The 26,186-nt window shown below is 40.3% G+C and overlaps 3 protein-coding genes across 6 annotated transcripts in view; 1 reads left to right on the top strand and 2 right to left on the bottom strand.

Moving 5' to 3' along the window:
* Positions 1-2,992, top strand: part of raph1a (Ras association (RalGDS/AF-6) and pleckstrin homology domains 1a) — a 110,835-nt gene extending 107,843 nt beyond the window's left edge. For all 3 annotated transcript variants that reach the window (XM_061879475.1, XM_061879476.1, XM_061879477.1), the window contains one exon: positions 304-2,992. In XM_061879475.1, the coding sequence (XP_061735459.1) occupies positions 304-2,475 (2,172 nt within the window). In that variant the 3' untranslated portion in view covers positions 2,476-2,992. The remainder of the gene's footprint in view (positions 1-303) is intronic.
* A 3,518-nt stretch (positions 2,993-6,510) lies between these two features.
* On the bottom strand, positions 6,511-20,035 carry LOC133537763 (macrophage receptor MARCO-like). Of its 2 annotated transcripts, XM_061878847.1 has the most exons (14): positions 19,867-20,035; positions 15,520-15,614; positions 15,201-15,242; positions 14,251-14,277; positions 14,098-14,169; positions 12,804-12,869; positions 12,643-12,669; positions 12,439-12,483; positions 12,278-12,313; positions 8,620-8,700; positions 8,455-8,551; positions 8,284-8,396; positions 8,101-8,220; positions 6,511-6,652 (listed from the first exon to the last, which is right to left on the bottom strand). In XM_061878847.1, the coding sequence occupies exons 1-14, from the start codon at positions 19,952-19,954 to the stop codon at positions 6,623-6,625; spliced, it is 939 nt and encodes a 312-aa protein (XP_061734831.1). In that variant the 5' UTR covers positions 19,955-20,035; the 3' UTR covers positions 6,511-6,622. The 2 variants fall into 2 exon arrangements, with proteins under 2 accessions (XP_061734831.1, XP_061734830.1); XM_061878846.1 differs by having other exon boundaries at positions 14,098-14,277.
* Positions 20,036-20,396: 361 nt separating this feature from the next.
* Positions 20,397-26,186, bottom strand: part of LOC133538133 (telomere-associated protein RIF1-like) — a 47,054-nt gene continuing 41,264 nt past the window's right edge. Inside the window, exons 33-35 of the mRNA XM_061879474.1 lie at positions 25,750-25,900; positions 25,546-25,669; positions 20,397-20,923 (exon numbers count right to left, since the gene is read on the bottom strand). Of these exons, the coding sequence (XP_061735458.1) occupies positions 20,646-20,923; positions 25,546-25,669; positions 25,750-25,900 (553 nt within the window). The 3' untranslated portion in view covers positions 20,397-20,645. The remainder of the gene's footprint in view (positions 20,924-25,545; positions 25,670-25,749; positions 25,901-26,186) is intronic.

The following is a 26,186-nucleotide window of genomic DNA, read 5'->3' as shown; positions in this document are numbered from 1 at the left end:
CTAATCCTAAATTGCTGCTTAGATGCTGTGGAAACCTTTCAAGTATGCCCCCTAGTGGCTCAGAGTAAAATGCAGCCGTTATTCGTTTGAAATTTGCTGTGCTGATTTTTGAGAAGTCAGGTTTAGTTTTGCACGGAGTGTTGAAGTTCACGTGTGGATGAGGTGGACTGGTGGCCATGTTTGTCTGAAGACGTGGACTTCTCTTGAGTTGCTGTTCCTGCATTTTGTAATTTTTTTTTTTTCTTAATGGTCCCAAAAGTCCGTATCCAATTTGATTTGAGCATTTTGTGTTGTTTGATGCAGATGATGAAGATGGACGCCATCAGTAGGCCCATCCCCCTGCAGATCCCCAACCTCTCTTCCCAGCACCTCCCTCTCTCCCAGCCTCAGACTCCACCCTCCCGGGGAAGTTACAGCGACGGGATGGTTCCCCTTGAGGAGTACTCCTCGCCGCCAGTGGTGAACATGGCCCATCAGGCGGCCGCCTACGTCAAGTACAGCACGCTAGCTCGCCTGCAGAACCAGAACCAGAACCAGAGCCAGATCCAGTCCAGAGCGCAGCCGCCCGGTGCCGCCCAACCTCCCACCTACAACACTCTGCCCGCCACTTACAGCACGCCTCCCCCACCTCCTCCACCCTCAGAGCCAGTTCAAGGCGCCACCGCGACTGTGCTGCCGTTGGGTCTGCAGAGTTCCTCATCTCTTCCTCCTCTGCCGCTGGATGACGAATCGTCGTACCTCCCGCCGCCACCACCCGAGATTCTGGAAGCCAACGGGTTTCTCCCACCACCAGAGTCCCACACTCAACTGTCCAACGCCGGCCTCAAGCACTTTCTGGCACAGAAGTTCCCAAACATGGTGTATGACTTCCCTTCGCCTGGGGAGTCCACGCCTCTTCAAGCACCCACCCTGCTCTCCACCCCTGCGTCCCCCAATGCACCCCCTCCAGCACCGCCCAAAACCTTCACTGGTGGTTTTCCCCCTCAGACCGCCCCTAAACCCCCAGGTCCATCTTCCCTCCCAATTGCACAGTCACCAGTGTCCCCTACACCCCCCCACGGCCCTGTAAAGAAGCAGCAAAGTTTCTCCACAGGCCACTCCCCCAATCAGCCGCCACCTACCCTCCCTAAGCAGCACAGTCTCTCCTCCAAGAACCTCGCCTTGTCCCCCTCCTCCTCCTTCATCTCCATGGCTACCTCATCTCTAGTCAAACAGATCGTTAACCAGTTCCCAGGAAACGTTGCCGCTTCCCCCTCGCTTCCTTCCTCCAACTCCATTGAGGGCTCAAAGTTCAATCCCCCCCAGTCTCCCCCAGCAGTCAAGGCCAAACCAAAATGGCAGCCGGGAGGCGTTGTCGCCACGCAGTCGCCAGAATTCCCCCCACCTCTTCCCGACAATTCCCTTGCAGAGTTTCCCCCTCCGCCCTTCTCCAAGACAGGTTCCCCCATCAAACAATCCCCTTCCACCTCCTCCAGCAAGCGAGGCCCCCCTGCCGCCCCGCAGAGAGCCTCCTCCATGCGCTCAAACTCGGGCGAGGCGGCGGACGAGAGGCCCAAGAAGGTGGAAAGTCTGGTCAATAAGTTTGGACAAGCTCCTCAAACGTCTACATCCTCCAGCTCCTCCTCAGCGACTGGTTCGCCTTCAAAGGAGTTCTCTGCGTTTCCGACGCCGCCTCCCAAGCCGGGGAAGCTGAATCTGGCCAACCTGCCTTTGGCGCTCCAGGGGCTGCAAGCGGCTCAGCACCATCAGGCGTCCTCAGAGTTCCCGTCTCCGCCGCCACATCTGGAGTCGTCCCCAGACTACTTCCCGCCCCCACCCAGTGACTTTGAGCTCTTCCCTCCCCCGCCCCACCCCTCTGAGTTTCACCAGCCGCCTAGGGTGGCTGTGGTCAACCCCCAGCCTCAAACGCAGCCTGCAGCACCTTTGTCGTCTTCATCGTGGAAGCAAACCTCCCTCAAAAAGGGGGCTGTGCCTCCACCCACACTAAATCGTCGCACTAGCAACACAGCCCCTTACGACGCTTCACTACCAATGTCGCCGCCCCTCTCTCAGACCCCGCCCCCCTCCTTGTCTTCCTACTCCTCCTCTACCCCGGTGCCTCCCACATCCCCCAAATCCACGGGGCCGAGCACTCTGGCACTTAAGACTCATTTCCTGGAAGACCTGAACCGTACCCTCAAGAGGAAGTCGGTTTCCCGCCACGGGTCGCTCACGTCCTCCCAACTAGTCCCTTCGACCAAGATGGAGCCCGTGGCCACCATGGACGACATGGCTCTGCTGCCGCCCCCTCCGCCGGAGCTCCTGCATCAGCAGCAGGACGCCCGCCACCACACGCAAACGCTGTCCCGTCACCACGCCCGCTCTCAGTCCGCCAAACTTAGCTCCAACATTTCCGGCTATGCAACGCTGCGGCGAGGGCCGCCACCTGCGCCGCCCAAACGGGACCAAAGCACTAAACTGACCAGCGAGTGGTAGAGGACAAAGTGGACGTGCAGAGTCCAGTGACTTGATTGATTCAATTGAACAGGAAAAGAAGGCGGGTCACTTCTGACAAAACAGGAAACAAATTATACACCTCATTACTCTTCATATTACACGCATATGTTGACACTACATACCGAAAGTGAAAGTGAAACCATGAAAGACGCGGGAGTGTTTCTAGAATGAACGAGCCTTCATTTTAAGCCTTTTCTGTGTTTTTATAGAAGATTATTTAATTGTTTCAGGTTGAAAGGAGCATTTGCTGTCCAAGTGTTATTCATCTTGCTTAAACTTTACAAAATCACTAAGTTTTCTACGTTCATCATTTCTTGACCGAGTGGAAACCAAGTCAGCGGCCATCTTGCTTGGCTCACAGTAGCAGGGGAGGAGCTATGCAAAGTAGGAAGCGCCCCAAAGAACACCACATCACTGTGCTCTTTGCCAAAAGTCAATCCCATCTATCAATAACTGATCAATCATTATGTTACTCTAATAAACCGATCACATTGTTGTCGAATACTTTTTTTTCTCAGATTTAAAAAATGTTTGGGTTTTGGATGCAAAGAAAAAAGACAAAATGCTAATATTAAAAACTTCCAACTAAAGGAGCCTTAATGGACTGCCAGGTGCCCTTCATAGAGTGCACACCTTAGATAGGAAACATCAGTGGGGATTTTAATGTTGCACCATTGACACTATACTGCACCAGCCATCTCAGTATGGACCCATGTTGCACCCTACAAACCATGTTGCATCATTATGAGACCATGTTTTGCCACCCGTGTTGCACCATGGTCTCCATGGTGCACCACCCGTATTGCGCTCCATGGAGACCACACATGTCGCGCTCCATGGAGACCATGTTGCGGTGCGCCATCCGTGTCGCGCTCCATGGAGACCATGGTGCGCCACCCGTGTCGCGCTCCATGGAGACCATGGTGCGCCACCCGTGTCGCGCTCCATGGAGACCATGGTGCGCCACCCGTGTCGCGCTCCATGGAGACCATGGTGCGCCACCCGTGTCGCGCTCCATGGAAACCATGGTGCGGCACCCGTGTTGCACCATGGAGACCATGGTATGCCACCCGTATCAAGCTCCATTGAGACCATAGTGCACAATCCGTGTTGCACCTTGGAGACCATGGTGCACCACTCGTATCACGCTCCATGAAGACCATGGTGCACCACCCGTGTTGAACCATGAAGACCATGGTGCACCACCCGTATTGCACCATGGAGACTGGTGCATCACCCGTGTTGAGCTTCATGGAGACCATGGTGCACCACCCGTGTTTAACCACGGAGACCATGGTGCGCGACCCGTGTTGAACCACAGAGTCCATGATGCACCACCCGTGTCGCGCTCCATGGAAACCATGTTCCGCCGCCCGTGTTGAACCATGAAAACCATTGTGCACCACCCGTATTGCACCATGGAGACAATGATGCACCACCCGTGTTGCGCTTCATGGAGACCATGGTACACCACCCGTATCGCACTCCATGGAGACCATGGTGCACCATCCGTAGTGCACCATGGAGACAATGGTGCATCACCCGTGTTGCGCTTCATGGAGACCATGGTGCGCCACCCGTGTTGCGCTTCATGGAGACCATGGTGCGCCACCCGTGTTAAACCACGGAGACCATTGTGGTTCAACACGGGTCGTGCACCGAGTCCATGGTGCGCCACCAGTGTTGCGCTCCATGGAAACCATGGTCCGCCACCTGTGTTGAACCATTAAGACCATTGTGCATCACCCGTATTGCACCATGGAGACAATGATGCACCACCCGTGTTGCGCTTCATGGAGACCATGGTGCACCACCCGTGTTGCACCACAGAGATCATGGAGCGCCATCCGTGTTGCACCACGGAGACCATGATTCGCCACCCGTGTTGCACCACGGAGACCATGATTCGCCACCCGTGTTGCACCACGGAGACCATGATTCGCCACCCGTGTTGCACCACGGAGACCATGATTCACCACCCGTGTTGCACCACGGAGACCATGATTCGCCACCCGTGTTGCACCACGGAGACCATGATTCGCCACCCGTGTTGCACCACGGAGACCATGATTCGCCACCCGTGTTGCACCACGGAGACCATGATTCGCCACCCGTGTTGCACCACGGAGACCATGATTCGCCACCCGTGTTGCACCACGGAGACCATGATTCGCCACCCGTGTTGCACCACGGAGACCATGATTCGCCACCCGTGTTGCACCACGGTGACCATGATTCGCCACCCGTGTTGCACCACGGTGACCATTGTGCGCCAGCCGTGTTGCACCACGGTGACCATTGTGCGCCAGCCGTGTCGCACCACCCGTGTTAAACCATGGCGACCATGTCGCACCCTCCGTGTTGCATCATGTTGCATTACCCATGTTACACCACCTATGTTGGAACACCCGTGTTGCACCATGCAAACCATGTTGCACTACCTATGTTTTATCATGGAGATCATGCTGCACCACCCACAAGCCATTATGGACACCATTGTGGCATCATAGACACCATGTTGCACCACATGTCTTACATCATGGACACCATGCTGCATTACCGGTGTTACACCATATGTTGCGCTACAAGTAATACATGTTGTACCACAAGTAACACAACACATGTAACATCATGGAAATTAAATTACAGTCAAAGATTTTCAGTGTATCAAAGAATATGACTCTCAAAAGTAAAACCTTGGTTCATGTCATGAATGAATTAATTAATGGAATCCTTTTTTCTAAATATGCTGAGTCAGTCAAGACATAACATGTGATTATCACCTGTACAAAAACGCTGTTTATAAAATAAAATAATATTATAAAACTTAGTGGAAGTTTCATTAGTTTGAGTACATTTACACACCTGGAAAAGAGAAGGTGAGTCATGTTTGATGTAAACCAAACATTTGGACACCAATGAGACATTAAGATTTCTGATATTGTGTATTACACATGTGCAACTTAGGAACGAGTCGTGTTTTTATACTGAATCGGGACTTGCGGTCACTCGTTCACTTACTTACCCAGGAAAGGAGGTAACCAAGATTGTCAATGTTGAGCGACTGCACAGCAATTGAAGACTTCTTCCACTAGATGGCAGCACACTAGATGACGTGTAGAGACCAAGATGGATCAAATAGAAAGTGGAGAACTAAACAGACTGAATAACTCCACGCTAAATTTTGAGTGAATTTACCAAACTGAAACAATAGAAAAAGAATGCCATTGTAAGTTGATAATACTAACAGACACATAAATGTGTTAGCATAATAGCTAATGCTAATGACTGTAGCTTCATTACAAATATGCATGAAAGCACTCCTGCAAACATCACATATGGGACGTGTAGTAAGTAAGAATTGTTTTAGTCATATTGTAAAACTTACAAACGTCGCTTGGGCGGTTCTACTTCCAGTTCAAGGCATTTTAACAGGAAGTAAATTTTCAACTCGCAACACCTGCAGTGGGCGCAATGGCACAAACAAACCTATTTAGTGCCTCCGCTTGTGTTTAATTAAAACTAAAAACTATTGAACACAAAACATGGCCCCAAATTAGGCTTATAGTCCGGAATTTACTGTAAAAAAAATTTGGCGTCACTTAGTGGCCAGAATAATTCATGATGTTAACCTCATGACGCATTAAGTTGACTAACGCGGACACGTTTGTTACTGGATACTTTGAAATACTCTTCTGCCTTGGAGTAAAATTATTGGAAGTAATATGCAACTATAATCATTTGATACTTGTTTATGTTGACAAATGTGCTGTTTTACACCGCAATACTCTTCACTTATTACTACATAGCTTGTGTGCTCTTGTGTGCTTAGGTGTTGTGTAGCTGCTGGCTCCTAGTAGCCTGTAAAAGAAAAGACCAAGCTTGCGTGCCTATTGGAGGACATTGGGATGTGTTAACAGCTTCGTAAACACACACGATATCGCTGGTGTGAATAATTGATATCACATTAACTGAAGGCAGGAAGTAAAAACAAGGCAGCAATTGCAAGGGAAAGTTTATTAGCATTCTAACTAGGCGTGCCAGCGTGCTGGTCATGATTTTGTTGCATACTTTAGGGGAAGGGTGACAGGCTGATGGGCTTTTATTGTAAAAAGCTGGGAGAATTTTAATGGAGGGGGGAGTCACTGTTGGGATTCTTTTTATCCACCAAAGCAGCGTAAAAAGAAGAGATGACAAGAAATCAGCATTCAGTAGATGATGATTATTATTATTCATATTCCTTGACTAACTGTGTCAAATATACATTTCATTTGAAACATGCTCCTGCATTTTAATATTTACATCTAGACAAGGAATTATAAAACATTTTTTTTACATCCCTTTAGAAACTACAAGGTCTAGGATGCTAACGCTATCGGATTAGCGCACCAGTACCTCGGATGCTAATGCTAACAAATTAGCTTACCATTACCTAGGATGTTAAAGGCCTACTGAAATCCACTACTACCCACCACGCAGTCTTGATAGTTTATACATCAATGATGAAATATTAACATTGCAACACATGCCAATACGGCTTTTTTAGTTTACTAAATTACAATTTTAAATTTCCCGGGAGTTTCGTCTTGAAAAGGTCGCGTAATGATGACAAGACATCACGCGTTTTTAGAAAATGAGCGCTACGCACACAGACAGCTAAAAGTCATCTGCTTTAACCGCATAATTACACAGTATTTTGGACATCTGTGTTGCTGAATCTTTTGCAATTTGTTCAATTAATATTGGAGAAGTCATAGTAGAAAGATGGAGTTGGGAAGCTTTAGCCTTTAGCCACACAAACACACGGTGATTCCTTGTTTAGAATTCCCGGAGGTGAAACTTTACCATGGATCCTGACCACATGTCAACCTGCAGGTTTCGGTGAGAAAATTGTGGTAAAAAGTCAGTTGTTACCGGAGAAAAGCTGAGCTTGTTGCCGTCCATAACTGCCGTCGACTCCCCTAAGACACTGCGCGTGGAGACACCCTTCCGACTATCAGGTAATATTAAACTCACTAAAACACTAGCAACACAATAGAAAGATAAGGGATTTCCCAGATTTATCCTAGTAAATGTGTTTAAAAACATCGGAATCCGTCCCAATGCAATCGCGTTTTTTTTTTTTTTTTTAATTTTTATAGTCCGTCACTATCAATATCCTCAAACACGAATCTTTCATCCTCGCTCAAATTAATGGGGAAATTGTCGTTTTCTCCGTCCGAATAGCAGTTTTTGTTGGAGGCTCCCATTAAAATCAATGTGAATATGGGAGGAGCCATCAACATGTGATGTCATCGTCTGCGACTTCCAGTAGAGGCAGGGCTTTTCTCTTAGCACCGTAAGTTGCGAACTTTATCGTGGATGTTCTCTACTAAATCCTTTCAGCAAAACTATGGCAATATCGCGAAATGATCAAGTATGACACATAGAATGGACCTGCAATCCCCGTTTGAAGAAGAAAATCACATTTCAGTAGGCCTTTAATGCTAAAAGATTAACTCAAGATGCTGAAACTAAAAGGTTAGCTTGCCAGTACCTAGGATGTCAAGGCTAACAAATTACCTCGCCAGTACCTAGGATGCTAATGCTAACAGATTAGCTCACCAGTACGTTAATCCACTGCTGCTCAGTGAAGATGTAAAGAGCCTTCATGTCGGTACGTAGAACCATGGTGTTCTCCTTCTGCAGCTTCCTCAAAGCTTCTTCTCCGTCTGCGATGAAGATCTACAAAGACGGGACGATCTGATCAGGCAAGAATGAGGAGAGACATCAAAGCGCGTTCTCTACCTTCTGGACCCGGTGTGGCCTTGGTTGTATGCGGGGGTGTGGCGAGCAGCTGCATGATGAGGACAGAGGTCCTGGACTTCCCGGTTCTCCCTGTAGACCTTCCAGATGGAAGACTGCAACACAAGCTAAGGTGCGTTAGGTTTCCAGCTCAAAGTGCACAATTAGGCTCACCTTGTCCAGGAAGTCCGGGTTGTCCCGTCAAACCAGGGGCTCCAACTGCTCCAAGGTGACCCAAAGGTCCTGAAGGTCCACAAAGTCCTTTCAATCCCTGAAACAAATATCTTTTAAGTGTTGGCGAGAAACATTTTGGTGTCAGGCAAGAACTTAGTCAGCCACCTTAGTTCCTCTGAGACCAGGTTCTCCTCTGGGACCCTGCACACCTTCAACACCTGGACCTCCACACAGGCCTGGGTCACCCTGAAAAAAAAAACACACACACACACACAGTAAGTGGACCCATTGAACACAAACTACTGTATTCTAATAGAAGTACTACAATATATACTGTATATTACAGTAATACAACTACACCTACTGTATTCTGACTTTAAATACTACACCTATATAACTATACCTAGTACCAATAATACTACAACACCTATGGCACCATACCTACCAATACACCTACATAACTAATGTGTATAACTATACTTGCTAGTACACCTAAGTACCTAGAACGTCAGCTAGTATACCTACTGAATATAACTATATCAGGTCGGCAACCTTTACCACTCAAAAAGCCATTTAGACCCGTTTCACAAATTAAAGAAAACAATGGGAGCCACAAAACTCTTTTGAAATTTAAAATGAAATAACACTGTCTAATCCCCCTCTTATCCCCACAATTTCTCCTTTTTTTCCTCTTTCTATCCCCTCCTGCTCCGGCCCGGCTGCACCAAATGATAATATTAATACATTTAATAAGTCAAATTTAAATAAGGCAACAATAGAAGTATCCTACACTTCTCTTTTGTAAAGTAAATCTGAACCACCGATATGGGCATCTACATCAACTATATGATTTGCCTGAGAAGCTGGACAGGACAAAAATAGAATAAATAAAATTAAATAACACTGCATATAAAGTTGTTTTTTTTTTGCTTTGTGCTATGTATAAACAAACTATTATGGGTTACATTTATGAACTCAAAGTTTGACTGCAGAGAAAATGAAATAAAATTTCTGCATGGAACAAAATGTTTTTAACTCTGAAAAAGATGTCGGGTTGAAGGTTAAGTAAAATACTTAATGTCTATTTAAGTCAGTGGTTCTTAACCTTGTTGGTGTTACCGAACCCCACCAGTTTCATATACGCATTCACCGAACCCTTCTTTAGTGAAAAATAAAATATATATTTTTTTCAAATTCAAGACAAAGTTGTATGTTTTTGGTAACACTTTAGTATGGGGAACATATTCTAAGTAACAAAGACTTAATTTAGAGCAGTGGTTCTTAACCTGGGTTCGATCGAACCCTAGGGGTTCGGTGAGTCGGCCTCAGGGGTTCGGCGGAGGTCAAAACACACCCGACTCTTCGTGTAAATACAAACTTCTCCCTGTCAGCTGACTGATTTGCAGGTGTGTAATTTGTTGTGAGTTCATGCACTGTGTTGGTTTTATTGTTTGAACAAGGTGATGTTCATGCACGGTTGATTTTGTGCACCAGTAAAAAAAAACATGGTAACACTTTAGAATGGGGAACATATTCACTATTAATTAGTTGCTTATTAACATGCAAATTAGTAACATATTGGCTCTTAACTAGTCATTATTAAGTACTTATTAATGCCTTATTCGGCATGGCCTTATAATAACCCTAACCCTCTAACCCTGACCCTAACCAAATAGCTCTAAATCAGTGATTCTTAACCTTGTTGGAGTTACCGAACCCCACCAGTTTCATATACGCATTCACCGAACCCTTCTTTAGTGAAAAATAAAAATGGTTTTTGAAATTCAAGACAGTTATGTTTTTTTTTTTTACTGGTGCACAAAATGAACTGTGCATGAACATCACCTTGTTCAAAGAACAAAACCGACACAGTGCATCGACTCAGAACAAATTACACACCTGCAAATCAGATGGAAAATTAGAGGGAACATTGTTTGGGGATGTCCATAATACGGCAATAGGGAGAAGTTTTTATTTACACAATGAGTCGGGTGTATCTTGACCTCCACGGCAGAGGCTCCGCCGAACCCCTGAGGCCGACTCATCAAACCCCTAGGGTTCGATCAAACCCAGGTTAAGAACCACTGTACTAGACTTATTCATACTACAACTACATAAATATTCCTACTACACTTATAAAGTATTGTTCTTACACTTATAGCCATAAGAGTATTACTGAATCTATTCATACAACTACATGATTATTCATAGTACACCTATAGATATAAAAGTGTTCTTACTACACCTATTCATACTACAACTACATAATAATTCATACTACACCTATAGATATAAAAGTATTCCTTCTACATCTAAAAAGCCATTCCTACCACACCTGTATGTACTATATCTATATCTACAAAACTATTCCTTCTACATCTTTTTGTACTACACCTACAGTATATCTACACAACTACTCCTACTACACCTACAAGTACTACACTTATATATATAAAAAAAAACTATTCCCACTGCACGTATATGTACTACACATACCTAAAAAAAAATCCTACCACAACTATATCTAAAAAAAAAACTAGTCCTACTACACTAATATGTACTAGTGTAGTACAGTACACACAGTATAGGTGTAGTAGGAATTGTTTTGTAGATATAGGCGTAGTAGAAAGATTTTTAGGTGTAGTAGGAAGAGTTATTTATATATAGGTGTAGTAGTAAGATTTTTGTAGATATGTGTAGTACATATAGGTGTAGTAAGAAGTTTTTTATGGATGTGTAGTAACCACACATCTAAAAAAAGTCTTCCAATTGCACCTATATCTAAAAAACTATTCTTACTAAACATAAGACATATCTAAAAAAAACTATTCCTACTTCATCAATATGTACTACACCTATATCTAAAAAAATATTCCTACTACACCTACATCTAAAAAAAATATCCCTACTACACCTACATCTAAAACACTACACCTATAAAACTATTCCTAGTACACCTATATGTACTCCTACACATTTGTACTACACCTATATCTAAAAACTATTTTTACTACACCTATCAAAAACCATCTTCCTACAACTATACAACTCTTCTTACTACACTTATAAAACTATTTCTACTACACCAGTTTGTACTACATCTATAAAACTATTCCTACTACATCAATATGTACTACACCTGTAAAACTCTTCCTACTACACCAATATGTACTACACCTGTAAGACTATTCCTACTCCACCTATATTTACTACACCTATAAGACTATTCCTACTACACCAGTTTGTACTACATCTATAAAACTCTTCCTACTACACCAATATGTACTACACCTACAGTATATGTACGACACCAATATCTACAAAATGATTCCTACTACACCTGTATGTACTACACCTATATCTACAAAGCTATTCATTCTACACCTGTATGTACTACACCTATATCTACAAAATGATTCCTACTACACCTGTATGTACTACACCTATATCTACAAAACCATTCCTTCTACACCTGTGTACTACACCTATACATACACAACTATTCCTACTACACGTATATGTACTACAGCTATATCTAAAAAAAAATTCCTACTACACCTATATCGAAGAAACTCTTCTTACTGCACCTATATCTTTAAAACTCTTCTACGCCTACACCAATTAAACTCCTCCTACTACACCTATGTGAACTACATCTTTATCTAAAAAAATTGTTCTACTTCATCTATATGTACTACACCTATATAAAAAAAACTCTTCTAACTACACCTAAACAACTCATCCTACTACACCTATATCTAAAAAAAAACCTATTCATACTATACCTATAAAACTCCTACTCCACCTGAGCTAGCGTACTCACCTTATGTCCAGGCGTGCCAGGGACACCTGGATGAGCCTGTAAGGACACACAAGTAGTTTCAATGAGTAATAAAAAGGGGTGTAGGGCTGAGCCCTGAGGAACACCACAGGTTACAGCAAAGATCTCTGATGGTTTAGTAACAAACAGCCTCTTGTCCTTACAGGATCTCCTGAGGGTCCTGGATCTCCTTTGAGGCCCTGACCTCCCTGAAAGAACATCAACACATAAATGTTTATAAAAAAAAATACAAACACATAAATAATAATAAATTAGATTTACATAGCGCTTTTCTTAACACTCAAAGTGCTTAAAAATAATAAACACATAAACGTTTATAAATAATACACACTAAGAGACGCACTTACCCGCAAACCTGCTGGTCCTTTATTGCCCTGCCAATAAAAACACAATATTTCAAAATGTAAAAACTTCACCATTTACAACAAATCTTGGCGAATAAAGCCACGACTGACTTGGCAAAAACATTATCTAGTCATGTGACTACCTTCAACAGTCATGTGACTACCTTCAACACGCACGCTGATCCTGGCGCACCTTTAAGACCTCGCCAGCCCTGGAAGCCTTTCTCTCCCTAAACACAAATAATTCTAAAAATTACAACATCAACTTATTTGTATTATTCTAATAATTACATAAACTTACTTTCTCTGTCAATTAAAACAATTACCATAATTACAACAACTACTAAGATAATTACAACACCAACTTATTTTTCTTATTGTAATAATTACAACATAAACTTACTTTCTCAAAACAAAACTAATTACAATAATTAAAACATTTATTTTCTCTACCTCAACAAAAATAATGACCATAAATACAATAACTATAATATCTATAACAAAATTATTTTTCTTCCCTTCAATATTTACAATATATTTCACTATAATAATTGATACACAAAATGATTTCTCCATCAAAAAAAAATTACAACACAAATAAATTACAAATCACAATTACAACTTAAAAAATAACAAATCATAATCATTACAACACAACATTGACAATAATCAAAATAATTACAACACAAAAATTTTACAAAAATCAAAATTACATCACAAAAACAGACAAATATCCGAATAATTACAACACAATAGAATTTACAAAAATCATAACACAAAAAAGACAAAAGTAATAAGTACAACGCAAAAAATTGACACATAATTACAAGGCAAAAAAAAGACAAACATCATAATTACCACACAAAATATTGAAAAAACTACATTAGCAACACAAACAATTGACAAAAATAATAATTACAATATAAAAAATGACAAAAATCATAATTCCAGTGCAAAAATTGACAACTCAAAAATCATAATTACAACACAGAATTCTTTACAAAAATCATAATTACAACACAAAATTCTTTACAAAAATCATAATTACAACACAAAAAATTTAACCAAAATCATAACACAAAAACCGACAAAAAACTGACAAACAGAATTACAACACAAAAAATGACAAAAATATTTACCAAACAAAAAATTGACCAAACTTTAATAATTACAACACAAAAAATTTACTAAAATAATTACAACCAAAAAATTACAAAAACCATAATTACAGCGCCAAAAATTTACCAAAATCTAAATAATTACAACGCATAAAATTGAAAAAAATTATAATTACAGCACAAAATCATAATTACAACATAAAAATGGCAATTGCAGCGCAGAAAATTTACACAATTCATATTTACAACAGAAAAAATGACAAAAATCATAATTACAACACAAACATAGTATCTTCTCTCTCAGACCAAAATAATTCTAATATTATATAATACATAATACCTTGTGACCAGGTTTTCCTATTGCTCCTGATTGCCCTTTCTCTCCTTGGGGACCCATCATACCAGATTCCCCCTGAAACACACACCATACTTTACGCACACTACCTGGACTTCTCCTGTGCATGTGTGTGTGTGTGTGTGTGTGTGTGTGCACCTTAGATCCTTGGGGTCCTCTACATCCCTTTAGAAAAAATAATCAGAATAACGACAAATATATTCACAATAACAATATTCATACTGTAAATATTATAATTAATAATAATAATAATAAAAAAACGTATAACTGTTGCTAAGCTAATGTTCTCAATTTGAGGTTTGATCATCACATAAGGTCTATGGAACATAAATTGTATGGCTGTACATTTATTATACAATTTATTGTATAATAAAATTCAACAACAATACCAAAATAATTCACAAAAGCTTATGTAATAATAAATTATATTTTAAGTAAAATAAAGAAATGTTTAAATATATTGTATTTGTATTTATTTGATTTTTAATAAGATGACAACTTCATGTTTATTACACACATAAACACATAACTACTATAAAAGATGATGTAACAACCATGTGTTTACCATATTAATATTACATAAAAATCACTCAAGTGTAACCATTTTATATCAGTGGTTTATATATATATATATATATTTTTTTTTTTACCAAGTACAACCTCAGGAAAAACTTGGCTCTCCAAGTACCACCATAATGACATCCTTAAAATACAGTAGTGTTGTAGACCTACAGTAAGTATTCATTAAGTACCACCAAAATGACAACATTAAAATACAGTAGTGTTGTAGACCTAAGTATTCATTAAGTACCACCAAGATGACAACTTTAAAATACAGTAGTGTAGTAGGTCTAAGTATTCACTAAAGCAAGACAGAGGTTTTATTTAACACGTATATTCAATGTTGAAAATAAATTGATTCAATAAAATTATTTTTTGGGGCGTACCACTAGATAGAGCCCATGTACCACTAGTACACGTACCAGTCTGACAACCCCTACAATTAAAATAGCACAACAATTGTAGTACAACATGGCATGTGTCCTTGTATAATTTTGCATGATACATAACTTAAAGTTCTGACCCACCTTCTCCCCTTGAGGTCCAGTGATCAATTCTGTTATGTCAACCTGACCAAACATCAATAATATTCATCAATATGATTGTATCAACCTGTTCAAACATTAATTAAAAATTCTTCAATATGATTACATCAACCTGATCAAACATCAAGAATAGTCATCAATATCATTGTCAACCTGATAAAACATCAGTAATAAGATTAACTGATTATCAGATCAATAACATGTACAGGAGGTACACCTGCACCAGGTCATGTATTTGTTGTATCCAATTGACACAAGGTGGTGCAGGTGTACCTAATATATTAAAAGTTGTCATGGTTACCATCACTTCCTGTCTGTGCTGCAGGGGAGGAAACAATGGCGGAGGAAGAGGAGGAAAGAAAAGAGGACATATTTCTTCTCTCAAAGCCACAAGTCCTGCAAGGAAAAATAACTCTTAAAGATTATTGATTACTAATATTGTTGATCATGTGACTTAAGACGGTTGATCACCAACACATATTTACTACCGGTTGATCATGTGAATTAGTTGATCAAAATACTTTTTACTACGTATTAATCATTTGACTTAGTTGGTTGATCACCAATACATTATTCCTACTTTTTGATCATGTGACTTAGTCGAATGATCACCAATACATTACTACTTGTTGATCATGTGACTTAATTGATCGCCAACACATATTTACTACTTCTTGATCATGTGACTTAGTTGATCACAATTCTATTTACTACATATTGATCATGTGATTTAGTTGATCACCAATAAATGTTTACTTGTTGATTTTGTGACTTAGTTGGTCACAATACTTTTTACCACATATTGATCATGTGACTTAGTTGATCATTTTTTTTAAACTACATATTGATTATGTGACTTAGTTGGTTGATCAATACATCGGACTGCATGTCCTTAATCAAGTGACATGCAGAGTTGATCACAATACTTTGTACTATTTATTGATCACGTGACTTAGTTTATCTCAATACTTTTACCACATATCGATCATGTGACTTAGTAGATCACCATTTTTTTTTTTTACTACATATTGATCATGTGACTTAGTTGGTTGATTAATACATCGGACTACATGTCCTTAATCAAGTGACTTGCAGAGTTGATCAATACTTTGTACTACTTGTTGATCATGTGACTTGCTGAGTTGATCACTATACTTTTACTATATATTGATCATGTGACTTAGTTGGTTGATCAATTCATTGAAATACATGTCATTAATCAAGTGACTTGCAGAGTTGCTCGCAATACTTTGCACTACTTATTGATGATGTGACTTGGTTGATCAATAATTTTTTACTGCATATTGATCATGTGACTTAGTTAACCCCAATACTTTTTACTACCTATTGATCATGTGACTTATTTGTTTTTACTACATATCGATCATGTGACTTAGTTGATCACAATACTTTTTACTACATCTTGATCATGTGACTTGGTTTATCACCAACACATTTTTACTACATAGTGACTTAGTTGGTTGATCAGTACATTGAACTACATGTCATTAATCAGGTGACTTAGTTGGTTGATCAAGTGACTTGCAGTTGATCACAATACACTTTCACCACTTATTCAGCCATACATTTAACTAAACTACTTAATGCTATTCAACATGTGAGTTAATTGATCAATACGTTTGGGTGACAATCATGTGACTTAATTGATAGTAATTCAGTTCACTACATATTACTGATCATGTAACTTAAGTCTGCCATCAATACATTTTAGTAGCTAGTATTTATGCAAGTTAATTTATCGATACATTTTACTCCATATTGGTCATATGACTTAATTGACAGTAGGATTGGGCCGATAATACTTTATCAATATTAAATGCGTTTGAGAAAGTATTCTTTGGTCGGAAGAAACCAGAAATTATGAAGCAAGATTCGTTTTTTGAAGCCATTCGCGGTTTAGGAGACCAGGAAACAGGAAGGTGTCACTCAGCAAAGAAGGGTCCAACTATCAGCCAATCATTTAACAGTATTCACCGAACAATGGGAGGTACACGCTAACAGCCAATCACGTAACAATACCAACTGCACCTTTTCTGCTGTTCGGCTTCCGCCTCCCAGTCTCAGCCCACAGTCGTGGAGCTCAGGGCGACATTTCCTCCGGGGTCACGCCCTTCACTCTGACAGTGGATCTGTTATTGTCAGGTATTGCCGCCGATTCGTAAAACCTTGGTCACTTTATTCTCATTTCTTCAGGACTCATTCGCCAGACGCTACAGGGTGCTAAAAGCGAGCACCAATAGACTAAAAAATAGCTTTTACCCAAGAGCCATAGTAGCACTAAACAGGCACTGAGTGTCCATATGTCCATCATGTCCTCATGTGTAATGTTTAAATGTTTTTCTATTTTTTTGGACTACAATGTGAAATAATGTTTTATTTATGTATACATAGATACATCTGTCATCTCTATCTTTTTTTTTTAAATTTATTTTTTATTTATTTTATTTATTTTTTTAAATTTATACTACCATATTGTATATGCACCTTAGGAGGAGCTGCTCCAATTTCGTTGTTCTTTGAACCTGTTCATTGCAATAATGACAATAAAACTCTATTCTATTCTATTCAACTACAGACGTCACTCACCCAACACACCGCCATTCTTAAAGGAACACACACACACACACACACACACACGTCTCTCATAACTACTAGGGTTTTTGCAGTCTTTTTGTCTCGCTGTGGATTCTCTACATGGAGGGAGAAGAGAAACGAATATCTTCACATGTCAACTCAATAACAGAACCTTGTATTTGGTTTTGTTGGCTTTAATGCAGACTGTGGCAACATCCAGACACTTTTGTCTGTTTAATCAGTGCAATCTTCAACAGCTGATACACTACTGCCATCTAGTGGTTTATATCTGCAACTACCTTCAAGTATACTTGAAGGTAGTTGACTCATTGATTGTAGTCCCTCCCTGGTTGCCAGACACTGATTAATAGACCCTTAAACAAGTCATAAAAAGTATCAATAATTATCAATCAATATAGAAAACGTATATCGTGATAGAGGTTTCGGTCGTATCGCCCAGCCCTCGTTGATTGTAATTCAGTTCACTACATATTATTGATCAAGTATCTTACGTCGGCCATCAACGCATTTTGGTACTTAGTATTCATGGAAGTTAACTGATCGATACATTTCACTGCATATTGGTCATATGACTTAATTGATCAATACATCTGGGTGACACATTGATCATGTGACTTAAGTTGGTCAATACATTTTAGTTCATATGGCTTATGTGACCTATTTGATCAATACATTATATTATTGATCATGTGAATGTATGACATATTGATGGTTGGACTTAGTTGATCACCGTTTACTACAAATTATTGATCATTTATCTTAAGTTGGTTATTAGTATTTACAAATAATGTGAGTTAATTCACCAAAACATTTAATTGCATATTGGTCATGTGACTTAATTGATGAAGATACTTCTCTGCATATCAATCATTTCACAATTGATCACATTTGGGTGACATATTGGTCAAGCGACTTAAGTTGGTCAATACATTTTACCACATATTGATCATGCGCCTTAGACGATTGCCAATACATGTTAGTATATATTATTGATCTTGTGAATTAATTGATCAATACCTTTCACAACATTGATCATGCGCCGTAGTCGAATACCAATACATTTAAGAGACAGCGACTTGTCCAGGGTGTAACCCACCTTCCGCCCGATTGTAGCTGAGATAGGCACCTGCGCCCGCCGCGATCCCAAAGGGAATAAGCGGTAGAAAATGGATGGATGGATGATCATGTGACTTAGTTGATCATCCACACATTTCACAACATTGATCATGTGAAATGTGTGAAATTACATTCAAGTATATATTATTGATCATGGAACTTAGCTGATGGATACATTTCACGACATTATTGATCATGCGCCTTAGATGATTACATATCAATCAATCAATCAATGTTTACTTATATAGCCCTAAATCACTAGTGTCTCAAAGGGCTGCACAAACCACCACGACATCCTCGGTAGGCCCACATAAGGGCAAGGAAAACTCACACCCAGTGGGACATCGGTGACAATAATGACCCAGTGGGACGTACACACTTAAGTATATATTATTGATCATGTGAAGTAGTTCATAAATACTTTTCCCGACATTAATGATCATGTGCCTTACTTGGATTAACAATACATGCAGGTATATACTATTGATCTTGTGACATAGCTGATAAATGCATTTTGCAACACTGATCATGTGCCCTTGTTGATTACCAATACATTAAAGAATGTATTGATCATGAGACTTAGTTCATTACCAATACATTTAGGTATATATTATTGATGATGTGACCTAGCTGATCAATACACTTTACATCGATCATGTGCTTTAGACGATTACCAATACATTTGTGTATATACATTGATCATGTGCATTTAGCTGACTACATTTCACAATATTGATAATGTGACTAACTTAGTTCATCACCAATACATTTAGGTATTATTGATCATGTGACTTGGCTGATCAGTACATTTCACGATATTATTGATCATGTGCCTGACTCAGTTGAGTAACACACATTAAGTGTATACCATTCATTGATCACGTGACTTGAGTGGCATATTGATCATGTGACTTACTGCTGCTGGAGGATGGATGGACTGCCAGAAGCGTCAAGACATGTCCCAGAAGAAGCTGAAGCGACATCCAGCACTTAATGAACATCATCCCTCGAGTAGTCTTTGGAAGACCTTCTCCTGATGCGTCCTCCCTCCTCGGTGTGTGGGAATGCAGCACAGCATTTGGCAACCACTTTTTCTGCAGACATAAACACATCTTCATTTCTGCATCAGGGGGTGGGGGGGGGACACTTAAGAGGATGAAGGCGCACAAACATTCCATCGAGTTGTGCTTCTTCTATAGACAATCACATCAAGTCAAATCATCTGTTCCAGGGTCAAACTGTGGCCCAGGCAGTGTTAAGTTAAATTTAGCCAGTGAAAAAATAAGGAGGTATGACATAGGTCAAGTAAAACTAGTCCTTGTAGTAAACAGGAAGTTGTTTGCAGAACATTACTGTCAACTAGTGAACTTTCAAAGCTCAATGCCCAGCTCTATGGTTATCATCACACTTTTGAAAAATGAACAGAAAACACTTTCAACACTCCAGTTTTTCTTTCAAATACATTCATTCCAATGTTTTTATTTCAACTGATTAAAAATCACACATGAGAATAAAAATAAATGTTAACCTACCTGTTAGCTTAAAACAAGTCATTGTTCTACAATATTTACAAGATAAACACACCGAGTGTGTGTGTGTTAAAACATGGGTTGTTTGGTAAGAAGCAGACAAAGAAGTGACTTTAAAAACAAACAAAAAAAAAAAAGGGCACAGGGGGTGTTGTCCACGGACCAATCAGGGACGCTCCTGAGCGGCGCCGAGACGAACACTCATCTCCAGAACCACGCGCCTCGTGAGGCCCGTCAGGCGCTGATGGACGTCCAAAAGCTGCTGGGGAGAACATTGGTTCAGAAGAGGTGAAGTCATCTCGTTGTCCAGAGAGTCCAGCTGAGACAGGAGACCCCATTGAGCCCCTGAAGGAGCCTTGGAGACCCCGGTGGGGGTTTGGACGCTTGAGTGCTTGTCATCCTTCCCGGTAGGAACTGGACCTGGCTGGTCCACCAACTCTGTGGCTGCACAAAGAGATAATCAGATAACCTTTTTTTAACCCACAACATCAAACTCTTCATGGAATCTTTTACTTTTAGAAGACCCATTCAGTTGTGGGAGTGACTTAAAATTGTTGTCTTAACTCTGCTGCCTCTGTAACTTGTATGATACTTGACATGGCGCTAATGAGGACAGAACAAGCAGTTTTAATGCTGGGCACAACTGCACTGCTGACACACTGCTGCCATCTAATGTCTTGGAATTGTAACTGCATGCCAAGTTGACTATATGATACCTGCAAGTAATACCCAGAAATGTAAGAAAACAAGTTAAAGGGGCATTAATTATTATCAGTTGACTGTTAAATGTTTAATAAACGTTTATTTATTTATTATTACCGTATTTTCCGCACTATAAGGCGCACCTAAAGACCTAAAATTTTCTCAAAAGCTGACAATGCCACTTATAATCCAGGGCGCCTTATATATGGACCAATATTGAGCCACAAAAGGTCTCACAACTACGGTAAGCAGCCGCCGATTTCATTTTCCCCCGTAGGAAAGAAGCGCGCGGTGCATGCTGGGATATATGACTGCGTCCGGCCGTGCTGTTTCATTTCCATTTGTGTGTTTGAATGTAAAGACCCCAAAATGGCTCCTATTGAGAGACATGATTTCAAGAAAGCAGGAATTGTCACTGAACTGCTAGACGACAGCAGCGACACTGACTCCATTAAAGACGTCTCGAAATAGTGCAAAGCAATAACAATATATCAATAACTCAACGTTGCTCAAACGTTAATATTCACACAACACAACACACAAAACAAACATGTAAAGCTCACTTTAAGTTATTCCTCATCCACGAATCCTTCTTCTTCAGTGTCCGAATTAAACATGCCACAGGAGGTCTCGCAACTACGGTAATCAACAGTCTACCTTATTTTCCCACGGCAGAAGAAGTGCGCTTCTTCTTCTACGGTAATCAGCCGTCTACCTTTTTCCCCTGTAGAAGAAGAAATGCGCTTCTTTTACAGTAAGCAGCAGCCTACCTTATTTTCTCTCATAGAAGAAGCGCTCGGTGCATCTTGGGATATATGACTGCCGGAGGCGTGCCGAGTTTTAACTCAAGGCGATCAGTCACACAATAAAAGACGGGAATAGAGCAGCAGCGACACTGACTCGTTTAATGACGACTTCGACGAGACGGAACCGGGCATGTTGGATGCCGTATTAACCCAACTGTTTGATTCGAACACTGAAGAAGAAGAATTTGAGGGATTCGTGGATGAGGAATAACTTAAAAAAGTGAGCTTTACATGTTTATTTTGTGTGTTGTGTTGTGTAACATTATCGTTTCAACAACGTTGAGTTATTGATATATTATTGCTTTGCACTATTTCGAGTGTTACTATATTGTGATTGCACTAACGTTTGATTTACCGTAACAGTATCAGCCAGTTTTTTACGTGTTTAGTGAACCCAGGTAAATAATAAAACAGCTGTTAATTCATTTTGGGAGTGAACAGAGTTGTCAGAACGCTGGTTTGTAATCTATTAATAAAGTTTGACTGACCTGACTTTTTTGTTGACATTCCCTTTAGCGCAGCTCCATCTAATGGATGCATAACGTAACCCCAGCCTCTACTGTAGCATCTATTCTATGCGCCTTATAATGCGGTGCGCCTTATATATGAACAACATATTAAAATAGGCCATTCATTGAAGGTGCGTCTTATGTGCGCCTTATAGTGCGGAAAATACGGTACCTATATTAAGTGAACATCTTATGTGTTGTATTGTTTTGACCTTTAATATCATATTTAATCAGTTATATGTACCTAATTAAATATATTATAACTACTACTTTTTAAATAACTTATTAATTGTAATCAAATATTTATTTAAATCAAATTTTATTAAATAGTTTGTGTTCCCTATGTGCCCATTAGTTCCACAAACAGACCAGTGGGTGAGCGCATGATTAGAGAAACAAAATTGAAGGTTTTATTCCAAGTGCTTAGAAGGGTCTGATGGGTTAACACACAGGTGTCAAACTCAAGGCCTGCGGGCCATATCTGGCCCTCCACGTCATATTATACGGCCTGCAAAAGCCTGGAAATAATATGCATCAATAAAATACCTTCTATTTTCTTTTACTAAAAGGTATTAGTTTTTTTTTTTAATAGTTTGACAGAGAAAACAAATGCTGCAACAAATATTATATTATCTAACTTTTTGGGTCAAAATACAAATACATACTTAAATATCTGCTGTACTCATGCATCAAATTGTACATTACAAAAATGACCAATAGATTTTACTGTAAAATTTAGGGAGTTTTTTTTTTTAACAGCATATTACTTTAAGTTGAAAAAAAACTACCAATGTTTGTTTTTTTACAGTAAAATTCTGTCAACTGAGCTGTCAGTTTTGTTTCGTTTTTACAGTAAAATCCACGGTTGATGATTTTATAGTACCACATTTTATTATGGTAAAAAAAAACAACTGGCAGCCGAGTTGCCAACATATAATTAAACAGCCCTACTGTATTTCTATTTACAGTAATATGTTGTAAAAAAACAATAATAAAATACACCACCATATGTTTTACTGTTAAAGTATGGCAACAAAGCTGACAGTTTTTTTCCTGTAAAAAAAAAAGTAAAATATTAAATTAATAGGCAAATAGGCAAACTGCAATGAGGTGGCGACTTGTCCATGGTGTACCCCGCCTTCCGCCCGATTGTAGCTGAGATAGGCACCAGCGCCTCCCGCAACCCCAAAGGGAAAAAGTAGAAAATGGATGGATGGATGGATGGATGGATGGGCAAATTAATTATTTATTTACTGTTACAAACAGCCCTCTAATGGCAGCCATGACTGTGGTGTGGCCCTCAATGAAAAAAAGTTTGAAACTCGTGGGTTAACATCAGGGCTGTGCGATAAAATGATATCAATATATATCGCTTCTGTGATCAGTCAATATAAAACATTTGATTTTGTGTCTTCTTCGTCGGAAAAACGCAAACTTGCAAAGCAAGGTTGGTCGCACGAGCAAAGGCCCTCACTTTCTGGTAACCGAGTAACGCAGTAAGTGATCATTGATCAGCGGGCGTGATAGGCTAACAGGCAATCAGGTGACAGTATCAACTATCACATTTGGTTGCGCCATCTTGTTGTTTAACAGTTGATTCTTTGCATTGAAAGTCAAAAAATTAAAAACATTGTTTGCGGGATTATTTTTTACCGTAGTCAGAACTACCAAGGCCATTAATACCATACTGCCTTAGCCGTGCTCATCGTTTAAATGATAAATAAATGATAAATGGGTTGTACTTGTATGGCTCTTTTCTACCTTCAAGGTACTTAAAGCGCTTTGACACTACTTCCACATTTACCCATTCACACACACATTCACACACTGACGGAGGGAGCTGCCATGCAAGGCGCTAACCAGCACCCATCAGGAGCAAGGGTGAAGTGTCTTGCTCAGGACACAACGGACGTGGCGAGGTTGGTACTCGGTGGGGATTGAACCAGGGACCCTCGCGTTGCACACGACCACTCTCCCCACTGCGCCACGACGTACCTAGAGCACAGCTGTGACTTCCTGCCACTAAACTTGCAGGGAAAAAAAAGTTATTCTCAGGTTTGTATGTTTACATTTTGCACTATTTTCTTACGCTTTATTGAAACAATTTTTACACATTCTTTATTTTGCACCTTCATTTTGACAGATGATTGTTAATTTTGTTTACATTGTTTCCATACTTGTGCTGACATTTCCTTTCTGCATTGTTAGCTGAAGAGGTTATAATACATTATATATTTTTCCTGGTTCTTATTTTCCATACGTGATAAATATAATTATCGATATCGACCGATATAATACATTTATATTGTGATAAAGTTTTCAGCCTTTATCGCCCAGCCATAACCAAACTACATCTGGTTTCCACCTCTGTTTGTTTGCAGCTTGGTGTCAAAACTTTTTTAAACTAAACATGCAGAAAATAGGTCTTCTCAGGTTTCTATGTTTACATTTTCACACTTTGCGCTATTTAATTACACTTTATGAAGCATTTCTTATATATTCCTTATTTTTGCACCTTCATTTTAACAGCTTATTTTTAATTGTTCAATGTGATTTTACTATTTTGTTGACATTGAGTGTTTTCCATGCTTGTGTTGGAAAAGCATTGTGTTGGAAAACACAAGCATGTGCCTCACAATACGAAGGTCCTGAGTTCAATTCCGGGCTCGGGATCTTTCTTTGTGGCGTTTGCATGTTCTCCCTGTGACTGCGTGGGTTCCCTCCGGGTATTCTGGCTTCCTCCCACCTCCAAAGACATGCACCTGGGGATAGGTTGTTTGGCAACACTAAATTGGCCATAGGGTGTGAGTGTGAATGTTGTCTGTCTATCTGTGTTGGCCCTGCAATTTGGTGGCGACTTGTCCAGGGTGTACCCCGCCTACCACCCAAATGAGGCTGAGATAGGCTCAAGCACCCTCCACGACCCCGAAAAGGGCCAAGCGGTAAAAAAAATGGATGGATGGATATATTTTCCTCCTGCCTTTTTTTTTTCCATAGGTCATGAACAATTTTGAAAAATTTAGTTTTCAGCCCTAGTTGACGTACATACCCAAAGTTTCGTTGCTCTTGTCTTCATCATCCTGGTTGGGAGTTGTGCTGGTCTCTTCCAGTTCTGAGGTCATCATCTCCATCTCAACGAAACTCTTCAACTCGTCAAGGCCTCTTCCTTTACGCTGCAGGAGCGGTCGTCGCAGGTCAGAAGACAACCGAGGAAAAACGGAGCGCACTAAAATGGTTTGCGTTGCACCCGTACCTGTTGTTCGTAGGTCTTGAGTGCCTTCTTGACGTTGGAGATCTTTGGGGAGCGAATAGGAAGCGTCTTGATCTCACTGGCGGTCAGACAGCTGAGGTCGCCGACTGTTTTAATGTTGCGCGCTCGCACCAGCTGACCGAAACCACGAGACCTGCCAGGAGAACCACATTGTAAAACTCTAATATTAGACTAAAAAATGGCTTCTACTTTCTTACAGATTGGGTCTAATACAGGACCATATTTTCCAGGCTATAAACTGATACTTTCTTCTTACGCTTTGATCCCTGCGGCTTATTAAAACGGTGTGGTTAATTCATGGATTTTTCTTCGCTAATGACTATAGTATTTTGTGTCCAACAAATAGTTTTGATGGAACACCGATAGTGAAGCTGGCTGCATTTCAATTGCAGTTTTTCGCTAAATAAAAGCAATATTAC

Source organism: Nerophis ophidion, linkage group LG19, assembly GCF_033978795.1.
Source record: "Nerophis ophidion isolate RoL-2023_Sa linkage group LG19, RoL_Noph_v1.0, whole genome shotgun sequence".
Lineage (NCBI taxonomy): Eukaryota > Metazoa > Chordata > Actinopteri > Syngnathiformes > Syngnathidae > Nerophis > Nerophis ophidion.
This window is presented reverse-complemented; position numbering and strand designations above follow the sequence as displayed.